Genomic DNA, 25,171 nt, shown 5'->3' with positions numbered 1-25,171 from the left:
ACACTCCTCCATCCAACTGTGATTCAGCCCCACCGCCCCCACTCCTAATCACCCCCTGTTAACTTCCAGAATTTCTTAATCTCGAACCTTACATCCATGGAAAGAACCACAGTCCACCATCTACAAATTGATTCCAACCTTATAATCCTACCTGTGGATAAAGGGTCCAGTACTGTTGTTTTGAACCACAAGGATTATCTGGCAGAGGGACTCTGCCAGCTGTCAGATACATCCACCTACAAACCTTGCCACAGTGAGCACATTCTAGAAATCAAGCAGGATCTCCAGTCACTCCTCAAATCCTTAGGCCCATCCCAGAACTTCTCCCTGGAGTCCATGTCTCTGTTTATCCCTACCACTCCCCACACCCCTACTGTCGACAAGCTTCCTAAAGTCCATAAACCCAACCACCTAGGACACTCCATAGTAGCTGGTTACTGTGCCCCCACTGAGAGAATTTCTGCTCTTGTAGACCAACACCTTCAACGTATAACCCAGAACCTTCCCTCCTATATAAAAGATACTAACCATTTCCTCCACCAACTCTCCACAGTTCCTGTCCCGTTACCACACAGTGCCCTGCTCATCACTATTGATGCCACCCCTCTTCAAACGAACATCCCTAATGCTCGTGGCCTTACCACTGTTGAACACTACCTTTTCCAATGCCCAATGGATTCCAAACCACCAACCTCCTCCTTAGTTGCCAGTACCAACTACATCCTCATCCACAATTACTGCTCCTTTGAAGGCATTACCTACAGACAGATCTGGGGTATGGCTATGGGCACCATCCTATGCCAGTTCATTCATGGGCCATATAGAGGAATCCTTTCTAAACACCCGGAACCCTAAACCCCTCAGCTGTTGAACCCTAAACCCCTCAGCTGTTTCAGATTCATTGATGACATCTTTGCAATTTGGATCGAGGGTGAGGACATTCTATCCACATTCATCCAGAAACTCAACAACTTATCCTCCATTTGCTTTGCCTGGTCCTACTCAACCCAACAAGCCACCCTCCTAGGTGTTGACCTCCACCTCAAAGATTGCTACATCAGTTCCTCTGTCCATATCAAACCTACTAACCACCAGCAATTCCTCCACTTTGACAGCTGCCACCCATTCCATACCAAGAAGTCCCTTCCATACAGCCTAGTTACTTGTGGTCGTCACATCTGCAGTGACAACAGTCCTTCTCAAAATGTATCGAGGGTGTCACCGAAGCCTTTACAAACTGTAATTATCCTCCCAACCTTGTACACAAAGAAATCATGTTTTGCTTTTATTTTCTTGAAATATTTGTATTTCTTCCTTTCTCTTGTGATATTTAATTTTTTACACTTTATTATTATTTTTTCCTAACAGTTTTATTCTTGCTTGTTTATTTACTTTTTCTTTGTATTATATGCAAGTTTTGTTAAACTAAATGTTCTTTTTGCCGTAATTTGATTTAATTGTCTAGTGATCTTGGACTTAGCAATTGATTTAGTATTGGCATAATTCATGCCAGCAGCCGCGGTTATACAATTGATACAAGTGAATATTATTGGTTAAAACAGTTATTTATATTATTTGGGTTAAAATATAAATTTGTAAGGTGAAATATTAAAATTCATATATGGCCCTTTTTATGAACCTGTAAAGTAGGGTTAGATACCCTATTGTTTTAAATGTTAACTATACTTACCAGGGTAGTATTAGTTAAGGTCTTTAAACCCACAGAATTTGGCAGTATCTCACTCTGTTCAGAGGAACCTACCCCATGATTGATCATACACGATTTACTCTACTTAATTTACTTGTTTGTTTTATCTCCTTATCTCCATTATCAGAGAATCTTTTAGAGTTACAATTCACAGGATTTATAATTATAAAATTTCAGGTCAAGGTGCAGCCTATAATTAAGAGGTGGTTTCCAGTGTCCCACCACCTCACAAAGTCCCACTGTCCAGCCACAGATGAGCGTTACCCTCGTAACTCTGTTCCACCCAGGAGTGGTGCAACTGTATTACATTTTCTGCCAGGGTTTTGACTACCTCCCATAGGGCTGTGAAATGAGAAAAGTCCTGCCCACTATCCTTCCCACCCGTTCCACAGTGGTATTTCGCCGTCCACCGAACCTACACAATATACCCGTCCATCCCTACGCAGTCCCTGCTCCCAACCTCTTACCTCATGGCTCATACCCCTGTGATAGACCTAAATGCAAGATCTGTCCTAAACATCCTCCCACGACCACCTACTCCAGTCCGGTCACAAACGTCACCTACCCCACCAAAGGCAGGGCTACCAGTGAAACAAGTGCTATCCCACCCTCCCCACCTCTCTGCTGCCATCTCTGTAACCTCCCGACTGCACATAACTCCCCTACCCTCTTTCCACCTTGTCCCTGCACGCTCCCGAACAGCATGTCACTGTCTGCCACCCCAACCTACTGTCCTTCCCCCTCCCTGCCGCAGCCTCGTCCTTATGCCCACACAGTCGCCACTCCCATCATGCACTGGTGTTGCTGTTCGCAGTGTGCCTCAGTTGTCTGAGACTGCAGTCGCGCGCGCGCGCGCGCGCGTGTGCACGTGCACGTGCGCGTGTGTCTTTGTCGTCTAATTTTGACGAAAGCCTTACAGGCCGAAAGCCATATTTGCGACAGTCTTTTTGTTGTCCCTATCTGCGACTCAGCATCTCTGCTGTAAGATGAGTGGTAACTTTCCTTTTCACAATATTGTTACATTCCATCCTGGATTTTCCATTGTTTGAGGCAACTCCACTTCGTTAGCATTAATGCCCATTGTAATTAATAACTAGCCGAGAGGAACAATGGTTAATTGAAGAAGTGTCTGCTGAACTTTATTAACAGTGTACTATGTGCTCAGTAGTCTTCATTCGTTAAGTGGTGAAAAACATTTCTGTATACTAGCTGCTTTGAAGTCTTCAGTCTTTGTACAACCAACATTATCTGAAATGACTGAGCAATTTTTAGAACATCCATAAGACTCAGCACTAAAGCATTATGCAAATCAGAACCTACTTCATGTTCTGATGACAGTTACACCATTGTGTCTCATATTTGAAATTCAGCATATTATCCATTATAGACTTGACATACGAAGTTACACTGTCAGGAAAGTCCACCGACCAGGATGAATGAGGATGACCACATTTCTTATGGCACTGAATTGAAGGTGAACAGCTACTACATGAGTCAGGTGCCCATAATGTTCAGACAGCAAATTCCATATATGAGAAAATGACAAGTTGCTAAGATTTGTGAGTGACTTTTAGTTTTGACACCACTCTGCAAAACTCACTGCTAGAAGACAACAGTACTGCACATTGACTAATCAGATTTTCTTAATTGCTTGTCTGGCACAATAGCTCTAAACAGTGGAGTAGGTAAACTTCCCTAATGTTTTTTGCCTCATCGAAACTGGAGAAAGATGGAATAGGTGAGTGTGTAATAGATACTGAACTCCCTGTGAAGTTGCAGCTTCAGTTCCTTAAGTTTCTGTTATTGCTACTGCTGCTGTTGCTGGAATGCTTGTCATCACTGCCAATGTTGTTTTCACAGCATCAGGAATCCATCCTGCCTTGATGCAAACCCACAGACTTCTTTCTTTGACTGTCACCAATTTAGTATCCCACAGGATATACCACTAAAAAGTTCATTAAAAGATGGACAGCAAAGAGCAGATTCACAACATTTAGTCTTCAGTGCAGTTCACATACAGTTGTCAAAGGCAAGCAGAAGCGCCACTTCATTTTTGGTTCATCTTACTACAAATAATTGAAGCCAAAGTCATTGTAAACTAATTTAAACACTCCAGTCAGCAGCCAAGCAAAATTTCACATCCAGATTGGGTTATCATAGGCACATAACAGATGGTTTCATATAACAAAACAGACTACTCTTAGCCTGCCATGCCCACAGTTCTGTGGGCCACATATCACCACTGGCTCTTCCCAGCATAGCTGCATCAGTTCATTACGGAATCAAAGCTGGGTAATAGCTGCCTTCAAGTGACAGCTATTGCTGCTATGCACTGTATCTGCTAGGCCCCACCCCATAGAGATTATACTCCACACAGTCCTTACCTACACTCATGCCAATAAATTAAGGATAATTGCAGTATGTGGTGCCACACAACATGGCACTATACAAAACTGGCACTAATAGCATAGGCACATAGGGAACACCCATGACACAGATCTGTAAGTCCATGGTATTGGTGATAAGTTGAGAAAACCGTCCCAAAATACATGTGCTACAAAACGCCACTGTTTCCTGCGCATGTACCCCGAAATCAGGCGTGCAGGGGTTTTCCATTTTTGGCACCTCATTGAGAGACTAGATTAAATTGATTAAATTGTACAGATTATTAATTGAAAATATAATTGATAGTGCAAAATAATTTGATTGCATTTGTTCAGTTGTACATAATATATATTGCCTTTTATAAATATTACCTGACAAAGCAATCTGGTTACCTGGTTGGGGTGGTAGTACTGTTGTGCTTACAACCAATAAGCAGGGGCAGGAGTTAGTAATATTATAAACTCGAGTAGTAAAAGTGGGGCCGTGCCACTGCTACACATCTTTGTGCATGATTGAATGACGTGCCCATTTAGAACAAGAACAGAAACAGAAACTTAAAAGTATTTCTCCCCTTTTCTGTCCATGATGCTTTGTTGCTATTAAAACTGCCTTCGAGGCCAATGTAACTGTTCTCCACATCAGTGTGTCTTGATTTCTCATCTACTGCTCCCATGTGTGATAATGCTGACTCTTTGTTTGAATCGATGCTGACAGATATTTGAAGGATGAGGAAATTTGATAGGTTGGTGTGTGATATTTTTGGCATATTAAAACTACAGATCTTACTCTTTGCAAGTTTCCCAACCATTTGTATAGAAATTAGGCCTAGATGTTACAGTGGCAGTAGGAGGGAGAATTATTTTCTGCCAGAATTTTATTATTCAAATAAACAGAAGGTTGGTGCTTCTTAATTAATGCCTAAAGTTCGGCTTTTCTTGTTACTATGTACTTCAAATTATATATATATATATATATATATATATGCCCTGTCAATTTCTACATGGGAGTTCAGGGTCTCAGTGAATTAAACACAAAATGAAACTCCGCATTAACAACAATGTAGCACCCTGGCAGTGTTGCTTGACAGTACACTTCACACACTGTCACTTTCCAAGATTTATTCACGTTGTAATTTGTGTAAATCCACTGTTGGTGTAAATGAACCACTGGCTGTTCTAATTCTGATGTTTCCTTAAATTTTTCAATCCCTCATCTCCATACGATGACTGATCCATACTTGTTGTTTTTAACATCAAATTGTATTCACGTAATAGTTTTCCTGTGAATTTCTTCACTGTGGAAGTCTAGTTCTGTGTGACAACAGGTAGGAAGTTCTTTGTATTGTTTTAGTATTGCAGACATTATCAGTAAAATTTGTCATAGCTTCTTGCAGAGATAAAAAAACACACACACACACACACACACACACACACACACACACACACACACACACACACACACTTCTTTGAATTACAGTGTGACATGCCAAAGTAAATTCCTGCTATTGCTAGGTAACAAGTTCACCTTGCCAATTAATATTTAATATCCAATACATATTTGTTTTCCATAATAATATGTGTATTAATTATTTTATAAATCCAAAGTATATAATCATATCCCTACTGTCTTTTTCATTCTTCATGCCAAAACATTTATTAATGAGTAGTACATTGTCACACATCATTCATTGAGCATATTCAGCCCATCAACAACTGAACAGAGAAACAACAAGAGTAATGCTCATATTTGCAAAGTAAATAGGGTACAAAATTCAGACTTCTAGAATAAATTTTCACGACGCAGCAGAGTTTGCACTGACTTGAAATTCAGTTTAGATTTTAAAAAGCTTTCTTCCATTGCAGTTTATCATGTAAGCTGTTGCTTTCATATTGATCTTCCAGACATGTTAAGTCTTCCAGATGTTTTATAAACAAAAATATCTAGGAACATTTTAATTTAAGCCTGAATTACTGTTCTTTGTAGTCTTATACTTACTGTACTAGTGTTTTATTTGATAAGGTAGCTTATTGAAAAAGATTCAGCAGACATTTAAGATCTTAATCAGTTAGTGTTCCCCATTTGTAAACCTAATTGTGACATTCCCCTGTATTACAGTTATGCAAATTCCTACTTAGTAACATACTGTAATTTAGTTTCATGTATGTATGTATGTTGGTATACTGCAAATTTATTTAGACCCTTCTATCTCTGAGATTGTCTAGAATAGATTTCTGAAATATATGTATTGGCCTTCTATTGTAGATTTACCTGTAAACATTTGTAGAACTCTCCCACAGCGGAGTATAATAGGGGAGAGAGAGAGAGAGAGAGAGAGAGAGAGAGAGAGAGAGGGGGGGGGGGGGACTGTGTGTGTGTGTGTGTGTGTGTGTGTGTGTGTGTGTGTGTGTGTGTGTGTCCAATATAAATTTCTGTTGCAGTATATCCACTTAATATCGTAGACACGTTTGTCACTAGAAGTTACATTTTTTGAGCAATGCTGCATCTAAATTTAGAAAATGGAGTATAAGTACATTAATTAAATATGAATAGTTTTGGTGGATTACTTTATTTGATAGGAATGACCCGTATTTTTTTCTGGTTACAGATTCTTTATGATATCCACATCAATTTCGAACAATATGTTTAGTCCTGCAAAGGCTAATAGTGATTAAAGGTCAGCACAGATTTTGTCTATTACTCAGTAGTAATTTTTTTGTTTTCTTTGGAAGACTGTTTGCTTTCTTCTAATGTCCAAGAAACTGTTGCCTTTCCTGGAGATGCTTTTTAGTTGCTCATGTAAGCAAGTAGTGTAGTTTTCCAACAGCTAGGCTCTCTGTGGCGCAGGTGTAACTAGTGAGAGAGAGGGGGGGGGGGGGGGGGGGGCAAGGTATGGTTATTACTAGGTGCAGGGGAAAAATCATTTTTAATGGCCAACTTCAGTATTACATATTGCGAATTTTGGTGTTATTTTCCAACAATTTAATTTTCAAATGTCTTAGTACTTCTGCTTAATTTCATTATTTTTCAGAGTTGTGTTTAAAATTACATTGAATTAGTTGACAAGCTGTATCTTATTTATTTCCTTAACAGGAAAAACCATTCGACAAATTAAATATAATCAGTCAAAAATCAAATAACTTGGCAGCCAAATACTGTTGAAAGTTTTTCAGAAGAAAATATTCTCATAACTTCAAAGTTCTCTTTTCGGATATTATGCCATCAGTACATAAACGCTTCACTTTGATGAGAACACAGTCACCCATGATCCATATGTTAACATGTGGGTTAATTGCTTACAGTAAAAAACCAGACATTTTAGAATGTCCATAGGAACTTCCGACATAGGAAGTTGCTTTTTCACCAAACTCTGAAGGGATTTACATCCTTTCAGAATAACTATACTACAAAGAACTTATATTCTGTGTATACGTAACAACCTTCTGCTGTGGCTGCATTAATAAATCATCATCATAATCATAATCTTCAAGGGTTGAAGCAACAAGAACCTAGAGCTGTGAAAACAGACTTTCATGGCTCTGTGGCCATGAGTATATACACGATCTGTACTAGGAGTGGCATGGGGTGTGTTCCCAACTTACAGTATTTTCACTTGAATGATGAAATAGTTTTGTACTGTTATGACAAATGGCTCTTGCTACAGGTAAATATCCATGACATGCTATGGGTTTCTTTGAAGTGATACCAAACTGATTTGAAACGTCTAGTGGATTAACCTGGTGTGCTGGACCAAGACTCGAGAAAGACCTTTGCCTTTTGCAGAAAAGTGCTCTACCAACTGAGCTTCCTGAGCACAACTCACAGTACAGTATGGTACGATATGATACAGCACAAACTGATACGTCTGTCCCTCTCTGGCAAGACAGGATGTGGGTTCAGTTTGTGAAGATTCTCTTTCTGATTATGCCCTTGGCTGTGAGCATAAGAGTTGTCAGTCTTAACTTAAATGTGTAGTCCAGTGTTTCTCTAAGTTTCCTTCACCAATGCCCGGAGGTGTTTCTTTCTTAGTGTTCTTCCAGAGTAGGCTAGTTTCATCACTAAAAACTCCTTTTCCCATTTTCCAGCGGTTCTAACTATGAACAGAGGTAACAGTTTTATAAGCCAATATAAATTTTGCTCTATAAATCATACCAAAAATGATGGGATGTGGAGAGAACTTCAGTTTGGTGCCTCAGTTCGAATACTTACTTTTGTAGTATGCTAATAAAAATCACATGAGCTTCACAAACTTGATGTCTGCTGCGTTCGCGTCTGTCAGCTAATCACAATGCAGGATACCTGACATTGTGGAGATGCGCTTCTGGGGACATAACAAAGCATTGAGAATGTTCATATAAATATTTGCTTTAGAGTATTCTTACACTTTTTTGAAATGAAGTTTTGCGGTGAACGCCAGATCTGTGTGTAGCATAGCCGAGCTCTGAGGTCAGTACATTCTAAGCAAGCAAGTGACATGATTATTTAAGTGTTCTCATAACTGAACTGTCATATGTGGCAATTTTCATATTTATACTTCCACTCTACAAAAATACACAGTTTAATTAGGCCACTGCGTTAAAGATATTTCAAAGCACATTTTTGGTAGGATAGGTTGTGAAAAAGGGTCAAGAAAAGTGATAGCAGCAGATAAACCTCTTCACAGCTGACATAACAATTAGGGCATCAGTTGCTTACATGCAAAAGGTATTGTCATTGTAAGATTATACAGCAGAAGAAAGTATTATCAGATCTCTAATAACTGTCTGTTTCCAATATTAAATCCCCCAGAGGGCTTGCCACTCTTTGGTGGGTTCGCCCTTGGCTACCGTGGGCCCCCAGCCTTTGCAGCTTCTTTTACCTTCTGTGCTACATATCTATCCTCATGCTATTCTTTTTTCCCCCTCCCTTGGTGAACATGTCTGGGGTGTTTTTGGGAATGTTCCACATTTTTTGTTGCTGACATAAGAGCAGTCTCACCACTGTTTTTTATTTCTTTTTTTCCTCTCTTTGTTCACCTTCTCCTCTCCTTCCTCCGCTTCTACGTTTGAGGCTCCTCTTTTTCTTCTTCCTCTCTGTGCGCTTCTGAAGGCTGACCTAAGTTTCTTATGTGTAACAGGTGACTAGGTACAGTATAATTCTCTGTCTCGGAACGACGGGTAGGGGTCACACGTACCCACTGGTACTTGCCAGGCCCATGAACAGGTGCTTGCTGAGCTGCTACCCTCCCAATTGGTACCTCTGTCAGGTGTTCGGGAAGTGTGACCTGAGGTGTAAACAATCAGCTAAGGTGGGTGAGGAGGAGGAGGAGGGGGGGGGGGGGCGGCAGTTGGAAGGAGCGTGCCATCGGAAATGCTGGCAAATCATGGGCGATTTTTCTTGCAATGAGTCGATCATCTTTGCAGTCCATATGGCTACCAAACGTGAACAGAATGAAGCTCCTTATTCAACCACCCTCCCTCCTGCACCACGGTTCCTCATGCTTTCATGTACTGAAGACGGTCAGTCCTTTGCAATGGTAAATCCATTTCTAATTCAGAAAGGTGTCGATGGGGTTGCTGGCCCTGTGAAGTCCTGCTCTTGTTCACACAATAGCACGTCACTTTTGGACACTATTTCTGATTCTCAAGCACAACAGTTGCTTGCCACATCGCTTGTCCACTGCTATCCCTCTCATGTTGCGCCTATAAAACTCTGAATTCTTTCCGTGGTGTTATTTACATTAGGCTGCTCTATGGTCTGACTTAGATAGAAATCCATACGTACCTGTCTCGTCAGGGTGTCATTACTGTCCATCGGGCGATGAAAAAGATAGGTGCATCCCTAGTGCCCATACACACTCTTTTCCTCACCTTTGATAGTGTTGCTTCCATCAAAGATCAAATCAGGCTTTGAAGTTACCAAAGGCTGACCGTAAATTCCAAACCCGATGCACTGCCACTAGTGTCATTGTTTCAACCACATTCAAATGTCTTGATGACACCTGGCCAAATCTGTAACCTTTGGTAGGGATTTCGCACAAGGGCGATTGTCCGCCTCCTTGTCCTCATTGTATCAACTGCAATGGTGACTGTGCTGCACCTCTCTAGATTGTCCAATGTATCTCAATGAGAGGGCTATCTAGGAAATGCAGATAAAGGAAAAAGTGCCTTACCCAGTCGCTCACAAGTTTTTGGCTAGTCACAAACCCTGCATTCTACTGTCTGGCACTTACAGTACTGTTCTTGTTACCTCTTGCTCCATGAAGGACATGGCCATGCAGACAGATGGCCCCAGATTCACCCAAACTGTGCAACAAGCCACTGAACATTCATCTCCCGGGTCAAAGTCGCCTCCTAGACAACTGGCACGCTGGAAAGGACATAACGAATACTCCTGCAAAAACTTCATACTTCCTTCCAGCCAACAAACATCCTGCCTTACTCTGCCAATCTGAAAGGCTCCAAGAAGTCAAAGGTAAAGGTCTTGGCCTTTGCCCTGACTCGGAGATTCTCTTTGATAGTGTTGTCGCATGATGCCCTGGCCCGCCCGAACTCTGTGTCGCCGGAGTGCACCGCCAATCATTCTTCTACCCTGGACTCTGCAGATTGTCAGAGTGCTGATGTCTCTGTAGATCTCGTGGAGCAGGATCCTCCAGCCTCTGCACCCTGTAGCAGTGAATCTTTGAAGGCTGGCACTCAGCAGCCACAGAGATGACACCCCTTCAGGTTTTTCCTCCTCCCCTTTCCTTGTTATAGCTCTCCTTCATGGAACATTCATGGCCTTAGATCAGACAAAGAGGATTCTTTGCTGCTCTTACAATCCCAGCATCCGCTTGTTCCCTGCCTCCAGGAAACAAAATTGCATCCTCAGAACTGCTTTCAGCTCTCGCATGTTTTCCCGGTCCATTTTGACTTTCTCCCTGAGGCCGACATTCCATTTCCCACCCCTCCTACACCGAGCGACGTGGCGCAGTGGTTAGACACTGGACTCGCATTCGGGAGGACGACGGTTCAATCCCGCGTCCGGCCATCCTGATTTAGGTTTTCCGTGATTTCCCTAAAATCGCTCCAGGCAAATGCCGGGATGGTTCCCTTGAAAGGGCACGGCCGACTTCCTTCCCCATCCTTCCCTAATCCGATGAGACTGATGACCACGCTGTCTGGTCTCCTTCCCCAAAACAACCCAACCAACCCACCCCTCCTACGTGCATTCCCCAATGGCAGCTTACTAAGGCCGACTGGAGGGGCTTTACTCCTTCTTGGCGACCTTCGATGAACAACATTTCCCCAGTTGTGAAGACCCAGTAGAATATCTTGCAAATGTTACCCTTACTGCCACACAACATTCCATTCCTAGCACTTCCTCTTTACGACGCTTTATCCCATTCCCTTAGTGAACTGAGGCATGCCCTGATGTAACTTGCGCGTGAAGACATGCTCTCCAATTTTTAATCATCATCCTATGATAGCAAATTGCATTCATTATAAACAGTTGCATGCACAGTGTCATCACATTCTTCGGATTAACAAAAAAGCTAGCTGGATTTCGTTAACTAGTTCTTTTAACAGTCCCACTCCCTCGTCCGTCGTGTGGGCAAACCTCTGACAACTCTGAGACCAAGATCCATCCCCCCATTTCCGGCCTGACAGTAGCAGATGATGTCATCGTGGACGCTATTGCTATATCCAACACCTTGGGCCGCCATTTTACAGTTCTCTTCTCAAAATCATGAGTGCTACGATACCACTTTTACTATGAGGGAGCTAGCTTATGATCTCACTTCATCCCAATCCTCTGCCCCAGGGTCAGACGATGTTCACATTCAAATGTAGCACCACCCTTCTCTTGTGGGCAAGCACTGTCTGCTTCATATGTATAATCGCATCTGGGTGAAGGGCACATTTTCCATATGCTGGCGTGAAGCCACTGTCATACCTATACCTAAGCCCGGTAAGGACAAACATCTTCCACCTAGCTTCCATCCCATTTCTCTCACCAACTGTGTTTGCAAGGTGATTGAACGTATAATTCATGCCCAGCTGGTGACTAGAGTCTCACAATTTAACTAACCACTACACAGTGTGGACTTAGTGTGCACTGTTCTGCAGTTGCCCAGCTGGTATGGTGGCTAGAGTCGTGCAGTCTTCTAACCACTGCACGATGTGGATTTTAAGCGCACCATTCTGCAGTTGACCTTCTCATCACTTTGTCCACCCATGTCATGACTGATTTTCTGCAGAAATCCCAGCCTGCCTGTGGCAGTGTTTCTCGATTTGGAGAAAGCCTGCGACACCTGCTGGAGGACTGGTATCCCCCCGTAGTTTCTACATGTGGGGCTTCCGTGGCTGCCTGTCCAGTTTCCTTCAAGAATTTTTAAAAGACCGAGATTTCAAGGTGCATGTGGGTTACGCCTTGTTGAACACTTTATCCAGGAAAATGGTGTGTCTCAGGGTTCTGTCCAAAGTGTCGTCCTCTTTGCTATCGCTACTAACCCTATCATGGACTGTCTCCTGCCGGGCATCTCTTGCTCCCTTTTCATTGACAATTTTGCCATCTATTGCAGTTCTCCATGGTCTCGTCTCATTGAGTGTTGTCTTCAGCTATGTCTCAATCGTCTTCCCTCATGGAGCATCGACAATGGCTTTAGTTTCTCCACTGACAAAACCATTTGTATGAATTTCTGGTTGTGCATTTGTTTTCCTCCTCTGTCTTTATGTCTTGGGCCTGTTACTCTTCTGTTCACTGAAACTATGAAATTCCTGGGACTCATGCTCAATAGGAACCTTCCCTGTCCTCGCAGGTGTCTTACCTGGCAGCCCACTGTATGCTGTCCCTCAATGTCCTATATGTTCTCAGTGGTACCGCCCACCTCAGTTTTTACTGATCCCTTGTCTGTTTCGTTTATGCATCTGCTCATCTGTCTCTGTTACGCCGTCTTAATACAGTAAAACTTGCTCAAAACAGAATCGCCTGGGACTAAAATAATTTTATGATTTGGACAAGTTTCCAGATTACAGAAAACTCACTGTCAGGTATCATGCACCAAAGTACAGTAAAAAATTTTAATTGTGCTTGTATAGTACTGTATTTAGGTGCCTTCACTCCAGCACAGTAGATGTTCATTTACTGTATATTGGACAGTAGAACACTGGACTATTACAGTAATTGATGATAACACTGGACTATTACACGAATTTATAAATAACACATCATTTCTATATTTTGTACTCAAACTTTAAATTTGTTTATTATTTTACTTTTCATGCTTTATTATTATTTATTTTTGTATTATTATTGTATGTACATACATATTATTCCCACATTTCTCTTCCCCCTGCCACATATCAAGGAGGGAGACTTGTTTTAATTTCCTGTTCAAAATCATTTTTTTCTAGACAATTTTTTGCACCATACAATAGTTCCAACAATCTGGGAGACTGTGTGTGTGTGTGCTGCAAATTGTGTAAAATCATTTATGCATGCAGTGGCTTCTTCAGGTGTATTAATTTATCTAGGGACATCATTTTGCTCCTCTTCTTCTTCTTCTTCTTCTTCTTCTTCTTCTTCTTCTTCTTCTTCCTCCTTCGTTTCTTCGTCGTCATCGTCATCATCATCATCATCCTCTGTGTTGCAGATTTATATTAAATTTCTTGCTGAAGTGAAAGTGGAGTGAGTTGACAGAAAGTCATCAATTTGAATGTAATCATCTGCACTACCCAAAATGTTTCACATTTTCATTAATTTGGCTATTGTTGCTGCATTTTCCTGAACTTTGCTGGCCACAGAAGTGTCTTGTTCTTGAGCCCCACACCCTGCTCTGTTTGAGCACTTGGTGACAGTTTCGAGGTTTTATTTCCTTTACTGCCAAGCCAATCCAATTGACTGCATCTAGGACAGAAACTGACCATGCAAGGGCAGCTTCTTCAGCACTAAGAATAAGAGATTGTATCAGTAATCACCTATGACACTTGAATGTGTAAATAACCCCCCAGTCCGTGGGTGGTTGTGGCTGCTTGAACCTGGAGGGAACCAAGCCAATTTCACGTTTGATAACATTACTTTTGGGTGGCAGGTTGCATTGTCTAGGAAAAGGAGAACTTGGCAATTTCCTTTCTTCATTTTCGCATTGAAAGAGCCCAGCCATTCTTCCATAAGACCACTTACATCCACACCTTTTTATTGCTTCAACTTATAACTGGAAGCTTACTGACTTCTATGTTTTTGAACCAATGCAGTTTTGCCGTTTTTCCAATCACCAGTGGCTTCTCCATTTCACCTAACAATGTTTCCACACAGCAGTACAGTGAGTCTTTCCTTGGACATTTTTCTACCAGTGCACTTTTCACCTCGAATTGCTAGCAGTTTTGAAGGCAGCCCACGATAAAACAGTCCTGTTTCATCAGAACCGAACACATCTTTTGGGTAATAATTCACAATTAAGTTGGACACTATTGTCTTCCATTCTGTTGCCACACTTTCCTGCATGTTCTTCCCCACACACTTCATTCCACACGATGTTGTGCCTAGCTTGGAAATGGTCCAGCCATCCTGTGGATGCTTTAAACTTCGTAATTCCAAGCTCTTCAGTGACTTTCAGAGCCACGCTCTGCAACATTGGTCCAGATGAAGGTAAGTTTTTTGCCTGTGCACTTATGAACCATTCCCACACCATTTTGTTAGTTTCTTCATTTCCAGTCTTCTTTGCCTTTCTTTTTATCTGCCCGTTCTCTTTCATCCATTTGTCCCGAATCTTATCCTTGTTTCTTAAAGTCTAAAATTTATGTTTTACCGCATTTGAAACGCAACATAATTTCGTGCACAGAGAATTTCTCACTCTCACTCACCTCGATTACATTAATCTTTTTCTTAAGTGTTAACAACAAGTACCATTTGTTCGACATCGTGTTACTATCTGTCTTAAACTGCTACTAGTCAACTGAAACTGGCAGAAAAACTGACCTTGCCAGGTAAAACTAATGTTTAACGGAACAATACCGACCTCTTTCGCTGCGCACATTGCAGCAGAGTGTTAGTAGATGAACAACAGTGTTCCTGTATGTGCCGCCCGAGCGTTAGTATTGAGGAAAACGAGAAAGCCAACAGACAGACCGCTGCTGTGAACGTACAGTTTCCTTTGATGTACTGTACTGACACGTCTCCGGCCATCCTGATGTAGGTTTTCCGTGATTTCCCTAAATCGTTTCAGGCAAATGCCGGGATGGTTCCTTTGAAACGATTTCCTTCCCAATCCTTCCCTAACCCGAGCTTGCGCTCCGTCTCTAATGACCTCGTTGTCGACGGGACATTAAACACTAACCACCACCACCACCACCTACTGTACTGACACTGAGCGTAACTTAAACTCATTTTTGCACAGAGCAATGTAGTGTTAGGTCCACACCAGGGGTGCTGTGCAGGACCTCTTGGTTTTGCTCCGCTTAACAGAGGATTTAAAAGTAACGTCCTTATAGAGTCGTGAATAGCTAATTAACTGTAATACAGTAGTACTGTAAGATGTGCTTTCTGTTTCCGCATTAGGCAGATTCTGCTTTATACAACAAATCAGCATATAAAGGTGCACTGAATGTGTCAGGACTGAAATACTTGGATGGTTTGGGCAGATTTCCGAATTATACACATCCCAATTTGAGCAAGGTTTACCGTATTACCCATCATCGTGGCATCTGTTTGGCCACTGGTGTCTTTTACACTAGCTCAGTTGAGTGTCTGTATGCAGAAGCTGCCGAACTACCGCTGTCCTACCGCCGTGACTTTCTCCTCGGGAGATACACATGCCGTTTGTCTGCCATGTGTGACCACCCTTTCTATGTCACCTCCTTCAGTGACTCCTTTTGATTGCCAGTGTGGGGTGCATCCCTCTTCTCTGTTACCTCCCGGAGTTCACTTTCTGCTCTTCCTATGTGGCAGCTTAATTTCATGCTACCTGTCACTTTCCTGATATGTGTGAACCCTTCACCACTTTGGCTTCATGAAGTGACCCGTGTTCACTTTGTTTCATTTGCTTCCTATGGACACTATTCCAGCCTCGCTCTATCACCTTCAGTTCCACGACCTTCGCATGGAACTTTGTGATAGTGCTTTCTGTACACTGATGGCTCTTGGACTGATGGTGGTGTTGCGAGTGGTTTCGTCATTGGCACTGATGTTTTTTTGGTGTTGGCTTCCGGAAAGTACATCCAATGACACAGGCTTCTCTATTGTGTCATCTGCTCTGACTCTCTGTGCCCTTCCATGCTTATGTGTGTTGTACACCGTCCATCCCTTAGTGCAACGGGTCCGGGAAAGCTGTCACTTGTTCACTCTTGATGGAGTCATCGTGGTGTTTATGTGGGTTCCTGATCAAGTCGATCTGACAGGAAACGAGACTGCTGCTAGGGCTGAAGTCCTCATACTTCAGCCCACTGGTTCTTACATTCCCTCCAATGATCTCTGTGTTGCTGTCTGTAAGTGGGTGGTGTCCCTTTGGCATCACCACTGGACCTCCCTTCACAGGAACAAGCTCCGGGTTATGAAGCCTCTTCTGGCGGCTTGGCCCTCTTGCCATGAGATCATTTTAGTTAGTTTGCGTATCGGGCACTGTGTTTTAGCTGTCACCATTTGTTAAGAGGTGCTCCCACACCACTCTGTACTCACTGCACTCAACCTTTGACAGTCTGCCATTTCATGACTGAACGTCCTTTTTTAAACTCCTTACATTCTCGTTTGTGTTTGCTGTCTGAGTTATTGGCCGTTTTAGCAAGGGACGCATGGGTTGTCGACTGCGTTTTAATTTTTATCCATCATAGCAATATAGCGAAGGCCATTTAATTTTTGTTTTTAGGACCTCCGTTTCTCTATGGTGTCGTTTATAGACCTTTCTCCATGTCCCTTTTTTTTAGCTGTCTTCTCTTTCATTGTTTGGCAATAACATTTAGCCATTTTTAACTCCTCCCTTTGTCTTCGTGTTATACAGTTTTGACAAGTGGTTTTGCCACAATTTTAGTCTTTTTCTTCAGATTGCTTCATGCAAATGGCACATAACTTCTAACTATTATTTCTTATTGACCATATGACCATAAGGAAAGAACTTTTGATTTACTGTCCCTTTATAGTCAAAGAAAACAATGACGCTAGTTGTTTTTGTGCCCTAAAACAAAAAAACCAACCAATATTAATAAATCTTTGGCTTCCAGTTCACACCATTTTTCACACCCAGAGCAGGGAAAAAAGCAAAATTTTGTGAAAACTCATAAAAACAATTAATTTTAGGTTGTCACTTCATTGTTCACTTTAATCTTTTGCATGCTTGATTATTACTAATGAAACACTAGCTGACTTTGCTTCTGAGGTGATGTACAAGATGTGATGAAAAAGTAAAGGGAATTTTGTTGATTTTGCATATTCAGTTTTCAAAAGTTTTATTTTTTTATCTTGTTGATGTAGGTGTTCCTGATGTATGTTTGCATTTGCAGCCAGTTTCAGTTTTTAATTTAATTGTTGGCAGTAGAAAAGGTTATATGCTCTTTCAGGTGCTCAGTGAATTTTTACTTTTGAAAAAGAGGGATCAAAGATTTTGTGTGACATTTTGCTTTAAAAATGGAATAATGTGCAACACTGCATTCGAAGTGTGGACTGTGACATTTGGCGAATCTGCTGTGAGAGACACAAAAGTTTACAGGTGGTATAAATGTTTCAAAAAGGGTCAAGAAAACGTTGAAGACGACGACTGCCTTGGACACTGTAGCACATCAATTACTGATGACAATGTGGAAGAAGTAAAGAAAATGGTTCTGGAAAAATTGCCATATTACCAGCAGACAGGTTGGTAATGGTAAGGCATATCCTTTGGCATTCCAAGCAATTTTCTCAGGTGTTTTGGATATCAAACATTTAGCAGCAGAATTTGTTCTAAAACTGGTGAATTTCGACCCAAAATGACATTGTGTAGGCATCACTCAGGAACTGTTGAAGGAAGTTGACACTGATCCAGATCTTCTAAATAACGTTACCACAGGTGATGAAATGTGGTTATATGCGTGTAAGGTCAAAACAAAGGCCCTATCATCGCAACGGAAAGTGCCTGAAGAACCAAAACCGAAAAAAATTAGAAGAGTTCCATCACATGTGAAGGTTCGTCTAATTGTTTTCTTTGACTATAAAGGGACAGTAAATCAAAAGTTCTTTCCTTATGGTCATATGGTCAATAAGAAATACTAGTTAGAAGTTATGTGCCATTTGCGTGAAGCAATCTGAAGAAAAAGACTAAAATTGTGGCAAAACCACTTGTGGAAATTGCATCATGATAAAGCTCTCCCTCACACATTAATGATTGTTCTTGATGTTTTGGAAAAAAACAAAACCTTTACATTGCCTCGGCCACCGTATTTGCTGGACAGTGCCCCTGCGACTTCTTTCTGTTCCCAAGGTTGAAGCGAGCCCTGAAAGGATATCATTTTGCCACTATTGATGAGAAAAGAGAATTGCTCAAGGACGTGAGTATCGTAACAGAAAAGGTTTCAGAAGTGCTTCTAAAATTTGAAAAAGCACTGGCACAAATATATTATATCTGAGGGGAATTACTTTAGCAGAGAAAAAGTTGATGTTGTTGAATAAATTAAGATTCTTTATGAAAATCAAAAATTCCCATTACTTTTAGATCATGTCTTGTATCTTTATTTATGCTGTGTTGTATCATCAGCTGTAGTGTTTTACAATCAGTTATTTGAACAGTCCTTAAAGAACATTGTCAGCTGATAAGTGTGCTTTTGCTCCAAACCTAGTTTGAATGTTGTTGCATGTACAGTTTATGTCCAGCATATGATGAAAAGATGGAGGGGGAAAAGAAAGAAAGAAAGAAAGAAAACTTTCCAAAATAGGAAAAAATAACTTGGATTCTGTTGTGTAACTGCACCATTGAAAATGCTTTGTGTTAGTGTTTAGTTAGCAAGGGACATTTCAGGACTGTCATTGCTAAGCACTTGTTCTGAAAAATAATCTGTTGGGGTATGTAACAAGCCTGGTGGAAGGAAAACATAATGTGAGAATTCTGATTTGGAGATCTGAAAATATCTGTTGATCATTTTCTAAAATGCTGGTCACAAATACTGGGATTAGGAGGGAATTTTAGTGATGAACAGACCGAAGGGTCAACTTTCTTCTTGGCCACTTTTCGGTGGTAGCCATTCAATCTGCCAGACAGCTGGTTGGTTGATATGCCCACATGAAATGTTGTGCAGTGTTTGCAGCAGAGCTGGTTTATGACACTTCCGCTTTCACAGGCAGCCCTGCCTCTGATAGGATAGGATAAGCTTGTGGCATGACTGGAGTAGGGCGTGCTGTGCTGGATGTGTGAATCGGGCAAGTCTTGAACCTGGTTCTTCCACAGAGATATGACTGCTGTGGCAAGTGGTTGAGAGTGGGAATGGCATAGGGATGATGAACCAGGGTGTTATGTAGGTTGGGTAAGTGACGAAATATGATCGTAGGAGGGTGGGAAGGATCTTGGATAGAGGTGTTCCCTCATTTTAGGACATGACAACAGACAATGTGCTGGGGAAGACTGTGGTTCATGTTTTCAGTCTTGCATGATGGGGGACAGTAGTTTGTGGCTGTTTCTTGGTGCTGTGCGAGGTGTAGGATTAAGTGTGGATATGGTATGGGAATAAATTTATGGACTATGTTTGGGGAGGGGGGGAGGAGAAAAAGATAGTACCTGCCTCTGAAGGCCCTTTTGAAACCTTAAGCTTAGTGAGCAAGGTAATTCTTGTTACTGCAGGTACTGCGTCCATGGGTGGCCAGGATATATGACAATGATTTTTTTATGTGCAAAGGGTGACAGCTGTCAAAATGCAGGTACTGTTGGTGATTACTAGGTTTAATATGGACTAAAGTGTGAGTGGAGCCTTTGAGGGGCACCCTCCTATGGCACACTGTTTATGGACCATCGAAGGAAATGTTCCTGGCCACCCAGACCCCTTGCATGGTTTATCTTCATTGATGATATCTTCATTATCTAGACTGATGGTCAAGGTGCTCCTAAACATCTCTCCAATCCATTTCACATGGTCCTCCTACAACTCAGAATGCCACTTTCCTGGACACTGACCACTTCTTCTCTGATGGCTCCATTCACTTCTCTGTCCATTGTAAACCCACTAAACAGCAACAGTACCAGAATTTTGACAGCTGTCATCCCTTGCACATCAAAAAATTGCTTCCATACAGCCTGGCCATGGATTGCTTATCTGCAGCATGCAGCTATGAGAATTCCTGGCCCAGTATGCTGTAGGTCCCCTTAAGGCCTTCACATACACACACTCCCTCCCACCAATTCCCAAACATAGTCCACAAACAAATTACCTGCCATATTCTCAGACACCCCTAACCCTCTCACCACCCTGAGTAATTAACTGCAAAGGAATACCTCTTTGGCACCCAGTATCCCTGTGGACTGGAGCAACTGAAGCATGTCATTTGCCAGGGCTTTGGCTGTCTATCATGAGGCCCAAAAATGAGGGATATCCTACCCAAGATTCTTCCAACCCTTCCTAAGGTGGTATTCCATCCCCCACCAACATCCTAGTCTATACCTATACCACTCCCACTCTTAACCTCTTGCATCAGGGGTTTTATACCTGTGGCTCCTACCTTCATAACTTCACAGAAGCTCTTCTGCGGACATTGCAGAACTAGTACTCCTGGGAGAAAGGTTTTAATCTGCCAGGAAGTTTCATATCAGTACACACTCCACTGCAGAGTGAAAATCGCATTCTGGAAACAACTGCCAGGCTGTGGCTAAGTCATGCCTCTGCAATATCCTTTCTTCCAGAAGTGCTAGTTCCGCAAGGTTCGCAGAAGAGCTTCTGTGAAGTTACGAAGGTAGGAGACTAGGTACTGGCATAACAGAAGCTGTGAGGACAGGTCGGGAGTCGTGCTTGGGTAGCTCAGATGGTAGAGCACTTGCCCACGAAGAGTCTCAGTCCGGCACACAGTTTTAATTTGCCAGGAAGTTTCATATCAGCGCATGCTCTGCTACAGAATGAAAATCTCATTCTGGGGAGTATTCATTATTTCAAAAGTAGTCCCCAAAATTGCTAATACATTTATCCTAGTGTGAGAGAAGATGGTCAGTGCCTTCATGGAAAAGTGTAGGTAAGTACCTACAGAACCACAGTTGTACCCATGTGCTAAGCTCTTCATACAAAGCAAATTAACAGCTGTGAATATCTTTCTTTAGGCCTCCAAAAATATGGAAAGTGCATTGACAGAGAATGGGATTGTATGGAGGATGTGCAAGGGCTTCCAGATGAAGCTTCTTCAGCATACTCGAAACAATCTAAGGAACATGCGGTCGGACTCACTTGTTGCCAAGGTTGTTTCACTGGGAGGCCCTTCCACATCCCTTATACAGCCCTGATCTCTCCCCATACAATTTCCACATTTTTGGAGGCCTGAAGAAAGACATTTGCGGCCATAAATTTGCTTCCACTGAAGAGATGTGTGTCTGAGTACAGTCATGGTTGTGTAGGCAGTCGCAAGCATTTTCGCATGAAAGCATTGACCATCATATCTCAGAGTGGAATAAATGTATGAACAGTTATGGCAATTACTTTTGAAATATTTAACAGTTTACTTACTCTTTTTCAATCTGTCTCATTTTCATTTGACTGCCCCTTATAACTTGTACACAAAGATTGCCATTGTACAGCATTTCATGCTCTTTCAATATAACTGCCACATCGTTAACAACAACCAGAAAAGGCCACCACTCTTATGTAGTTGAGTGCTGTGTTGTCTATAGATACACCTAACTGTACACATATTTAACTAGTTTTGAGCTATCGCTCAATTTTTACTGTAGATAAAAACTACCATAAAGATGTCAAAGTGCATCCACCTGTTGCTGTGACATATCAGTTGTGTGTAGGAGAGTGCATACTTAAACTACAAAAAGTTAGAAAAACCTCTGTGTACTGGTTTTGTGTGTGTGTGTGTGTGTGTGTGTGTGTGTGTGTGTGTGTGTGTGTGTCACACATCAGTCCTCCACTACCGGTAAGGGATTACTGTTTCTCATTTTTGTTTAGGGTGTGTCCATCCTCAACTAGATTTTACTGTAATAACTTTCAAGCATGTGTACACATTGTGTTTTCATCATTAAGGCTTCAAGCTGAAGAAAAAACGAGCTACACATATTCCAATCAAAAATAAAATATTGTAATCCTGTTGAAACTGCTTCATTCCATCTCTGACTGATAGTGTTGCTCACATTGTATAACAATCATCTTGCGTGCTTTGCAACGTTTTTATCAACTCGGTACATGTGATGGGTGGTTATAAGGGTATTCAGAAAAGTCAGAGCAAATGAATTTGTTTTGTACCGTTAACGAGTTGCATGGGGTTCTGTGTCAAAACCCGTAAAATAAGCCAAATCCAAAAGATATTGTCAGGGAACGTACCCTTTGCTGCCTCCCTTTCTTACGAATGTCAGCATAAATTGTACACAGCAGTGTTCTGATGTTCTTCACTTTTTTCCTCGATGTTCCTATTATAATAATTAGTCAAATAAAGCCTAAAGTAATGTGGTTAAAACTTAATTTTGTATCCGTGTTAGTGTCACAAGAGTCAAATTTTCAATTCTTTGTGATAAAGATGAGAAAAGTAGTTCAACTACAGTTTGAGGGCACCCAAGTACAACTATCATGGAATAGTGCAGTAAAGCACAGCCATTCTATCTTAGAAGGACGAGACGGGGATTTAAACACTGCTTCTAGTGAGCAACAATGCCATGTCGTGAACATGTACGTGTAACTATATTTAAAAACAAATTAAGGGTGAACAGAGTTTTATAATTATGAGTAAATTGTCTTATTTGTCTAACTGTAGTTTAAAATGTGTGTTAGATACCTTTGTAGGCAGCTGTGATTGGTATATGGAGGGAGAAATCAGTGTTTGTATGCTACCTTCTTGCGGACACAAACACTACAATATATTGCCTTTAAATTGCAAATGCTTCATCTGATCCTATCAAACAATAATTTTTACCTCAAATATTTTAACAGACTATTATAGTTAGTTTCTTTTTATCTTTCAGTTTTCGGAAGCTCCTTAGTGACAACAATGGTTCGTTCCTTGGTGCTGCTCCAAAACGAAGTCTTTCATCATTGTCCAAGATGGCCCTATCTAGCACTTCAGATTCTAATATACCATTGTAATAGAGTTGTTGATCCTTCATTTACTGCTTTATTTCCTAGATATATTGTTGATATTGCAGGCAATATTGAACTCTGCAGGTTTCATGAATGAAGATGTGTGTTTATTGAAATTTGAGTGAACAAAAGACCATCTCAGAGATAATCAGAAGTATGTTCCAACTATATTAATAGCATTTTGGTCAATATCCACTGTCTGTGTGTAGGCAAATACGGAATCTAAAATGTTGTTAGTACTGAATAAGTAGATAAGAGTATTACAACAAATGTGGTTTATCTTTCCACACATTCCTTTCTCTTTTGTTCAGTTGCTTATTGTTTCAACAATTTGTTATGAAGTCGTAAAAATGCTGTGCTCTCTTGGACGTTTGTTTTACAATCATTTGCCTGAATTTTCTGCTTAATTCTTGCTTTTAGATACTTCTAAGAGTTCAGAGCATATATATTTTTATTTATACGTGTACATTACTTCAGTGAGTATAAAACTGAAAAGAAAAGCTGAACCATTTTAAACTGATAGTTGGTGTTTTAAATGTTGCTGCATGTGTCTGTGGATTCATATCCATTCCCAGTATTGTTACTAAATTGATGTTTTATTTATTTTTTCGTAAATATTCAAATTTATAAATACATCATATGTATCTGTAGAATATATTTCCAGATAAGTATGATAAGACATTCATTGGTAGATCTACTTGATGACATGTTTTTATAGACTGGTTTTTATAATTGCTCGTGCAAGTCTGTTTCCTTTGTTCCTGTCAAACATGAACAGAGAACTTTGTCACCTTGTATAGCTGAAAAAACTTTTCATTTGTCTTTGTTGCAGTTTAGTTTACACATGTACACTCATTTATAGTTACGTTGCTACTTTGTACATTGCATCATATATTGTAAATATGCTAAATCTCTTTGTGGCAGAATGTACTGCCATGTACTGCAGAAGGCTTAATATATAATAATTTGTATATTGATACACTGATGTGATAACTTTTTTATCTTTTTGTATTTTGGATCTGATAACTTTATTTGTGTAATATATGATTCAGTGCTACTATTTTAAGTTGATTAAGTGTGTTGAAAATATTATGGAAAATATGCCATTTCTTTAGAAGAATATACACTAAATTTTGTCATGACATACACTGCACATTAGAACTATGGTGAGCTGAAGAAGGTGAATGACTTTTAGAACTTTTTCATATATGTTATGATGAATAGATAAGACCTGAAATATGTATTGTTGCAGGTCTCATAAAAAATGTTGTACACACACAAATATTTTTCCTGGAAGTTTTGTGATACAGGGTACATAAAAATACTTGAAATTACTTAAAATTTTTGACATTCGTTTATTTGGTGTTCTTGCTTTTTTGTTGTGTACAGATACAGTCTTGTGTGCCAATAAGAGTCACTATTTACAGTTGTTCTAAGGTGGCAGAAACCAACACTTTGTCATTTGACAGTAAGTCACTCAGCAGATTGTGTACTGCTATACATTTTGGAATGTTTGACATTAAATAAAAGCATTTAGAGTGAAGTATACTGATAGAGATTGTAGCAGTTTGTTATATTTGTTTTTGCAACAAGTGTTTCTGTAAATGTTAATGTTATGCAAGTACTTTTAAGCTAAATGTTTTACAAAAGATTGACCTTTTTGTAACTGGATACTGAAAAATTTGGTTGTATAGGTACTAAAACAGGCATTTGTGCAAATAGGAACAGTGATGGTAGATATGTTGTGCAAGAAAGTCCTTTCTTCAGAAGGATCAAGATTCTCATATCCAACAATAAATGCCATTTTTCCTATTTTAAAATTATTGATGAGTTAGAAATACAATCTTTTAGACACCATTATTCTGTACTGAAAATTTTAACAGATTTTATGGAATTA

General features: G+C 40.7%; 1 protein-coding gene across 5 annotated transcripts in view; it reads left to right on the top strand.

Annotated features, from left to right (window-relative positions):
* The window catches only part of LOC124711602 (RILP-like protein homolog), a 155,219-nt gene extending 130,386 nt beyond the window's left edge, over positions 1-24,833 (top strand). For 3 of the 5 annotated variants that reach the window (XM_047241758.1, XM_047241760.1, XM_047241761.1), the window contains one exon: positions 23,160-24,833. In XM_047241758.1, coding sequence (XP_047097714.1) covers positions 23,160-23,280 — 121 coding nt within the window. In that variant the 3' untranslated portion in view covers positions 23,281-24,833. Of the gene's footprint in view, positions 1-6,698; positions 6,768-23,159 lie in introns of all 5 variants that reach the window. The other 2 variants (XM_047241759.1, XM_047241763.1) reach the window with 1 other exon arrangement.
* Positions 24,834-25,171: the final 338 nt, after the last annotated feature.

Source organism: Schistocerca piceifrons, chromosome 8 (genome assembly GCF_021461385.2).
Source record: "Schistocerca piceifrons isolate TAMUIC-IGC-003096 chromosome 8, iqSchPice1.1, whole genome shotgun sequence".
NCBI classification, from domain to species: Eukaryota; Metazoa; Arthropoda; class Insecta; order Orthoptera; family Acrididae; genus Schistocerca; species Schistocerca piceifrons.
The sequence above is the reverse complement of the archived record's forward strand: the minus strand, read 5'-3'. Positions and strand labels throughout refer to the sequence as shown.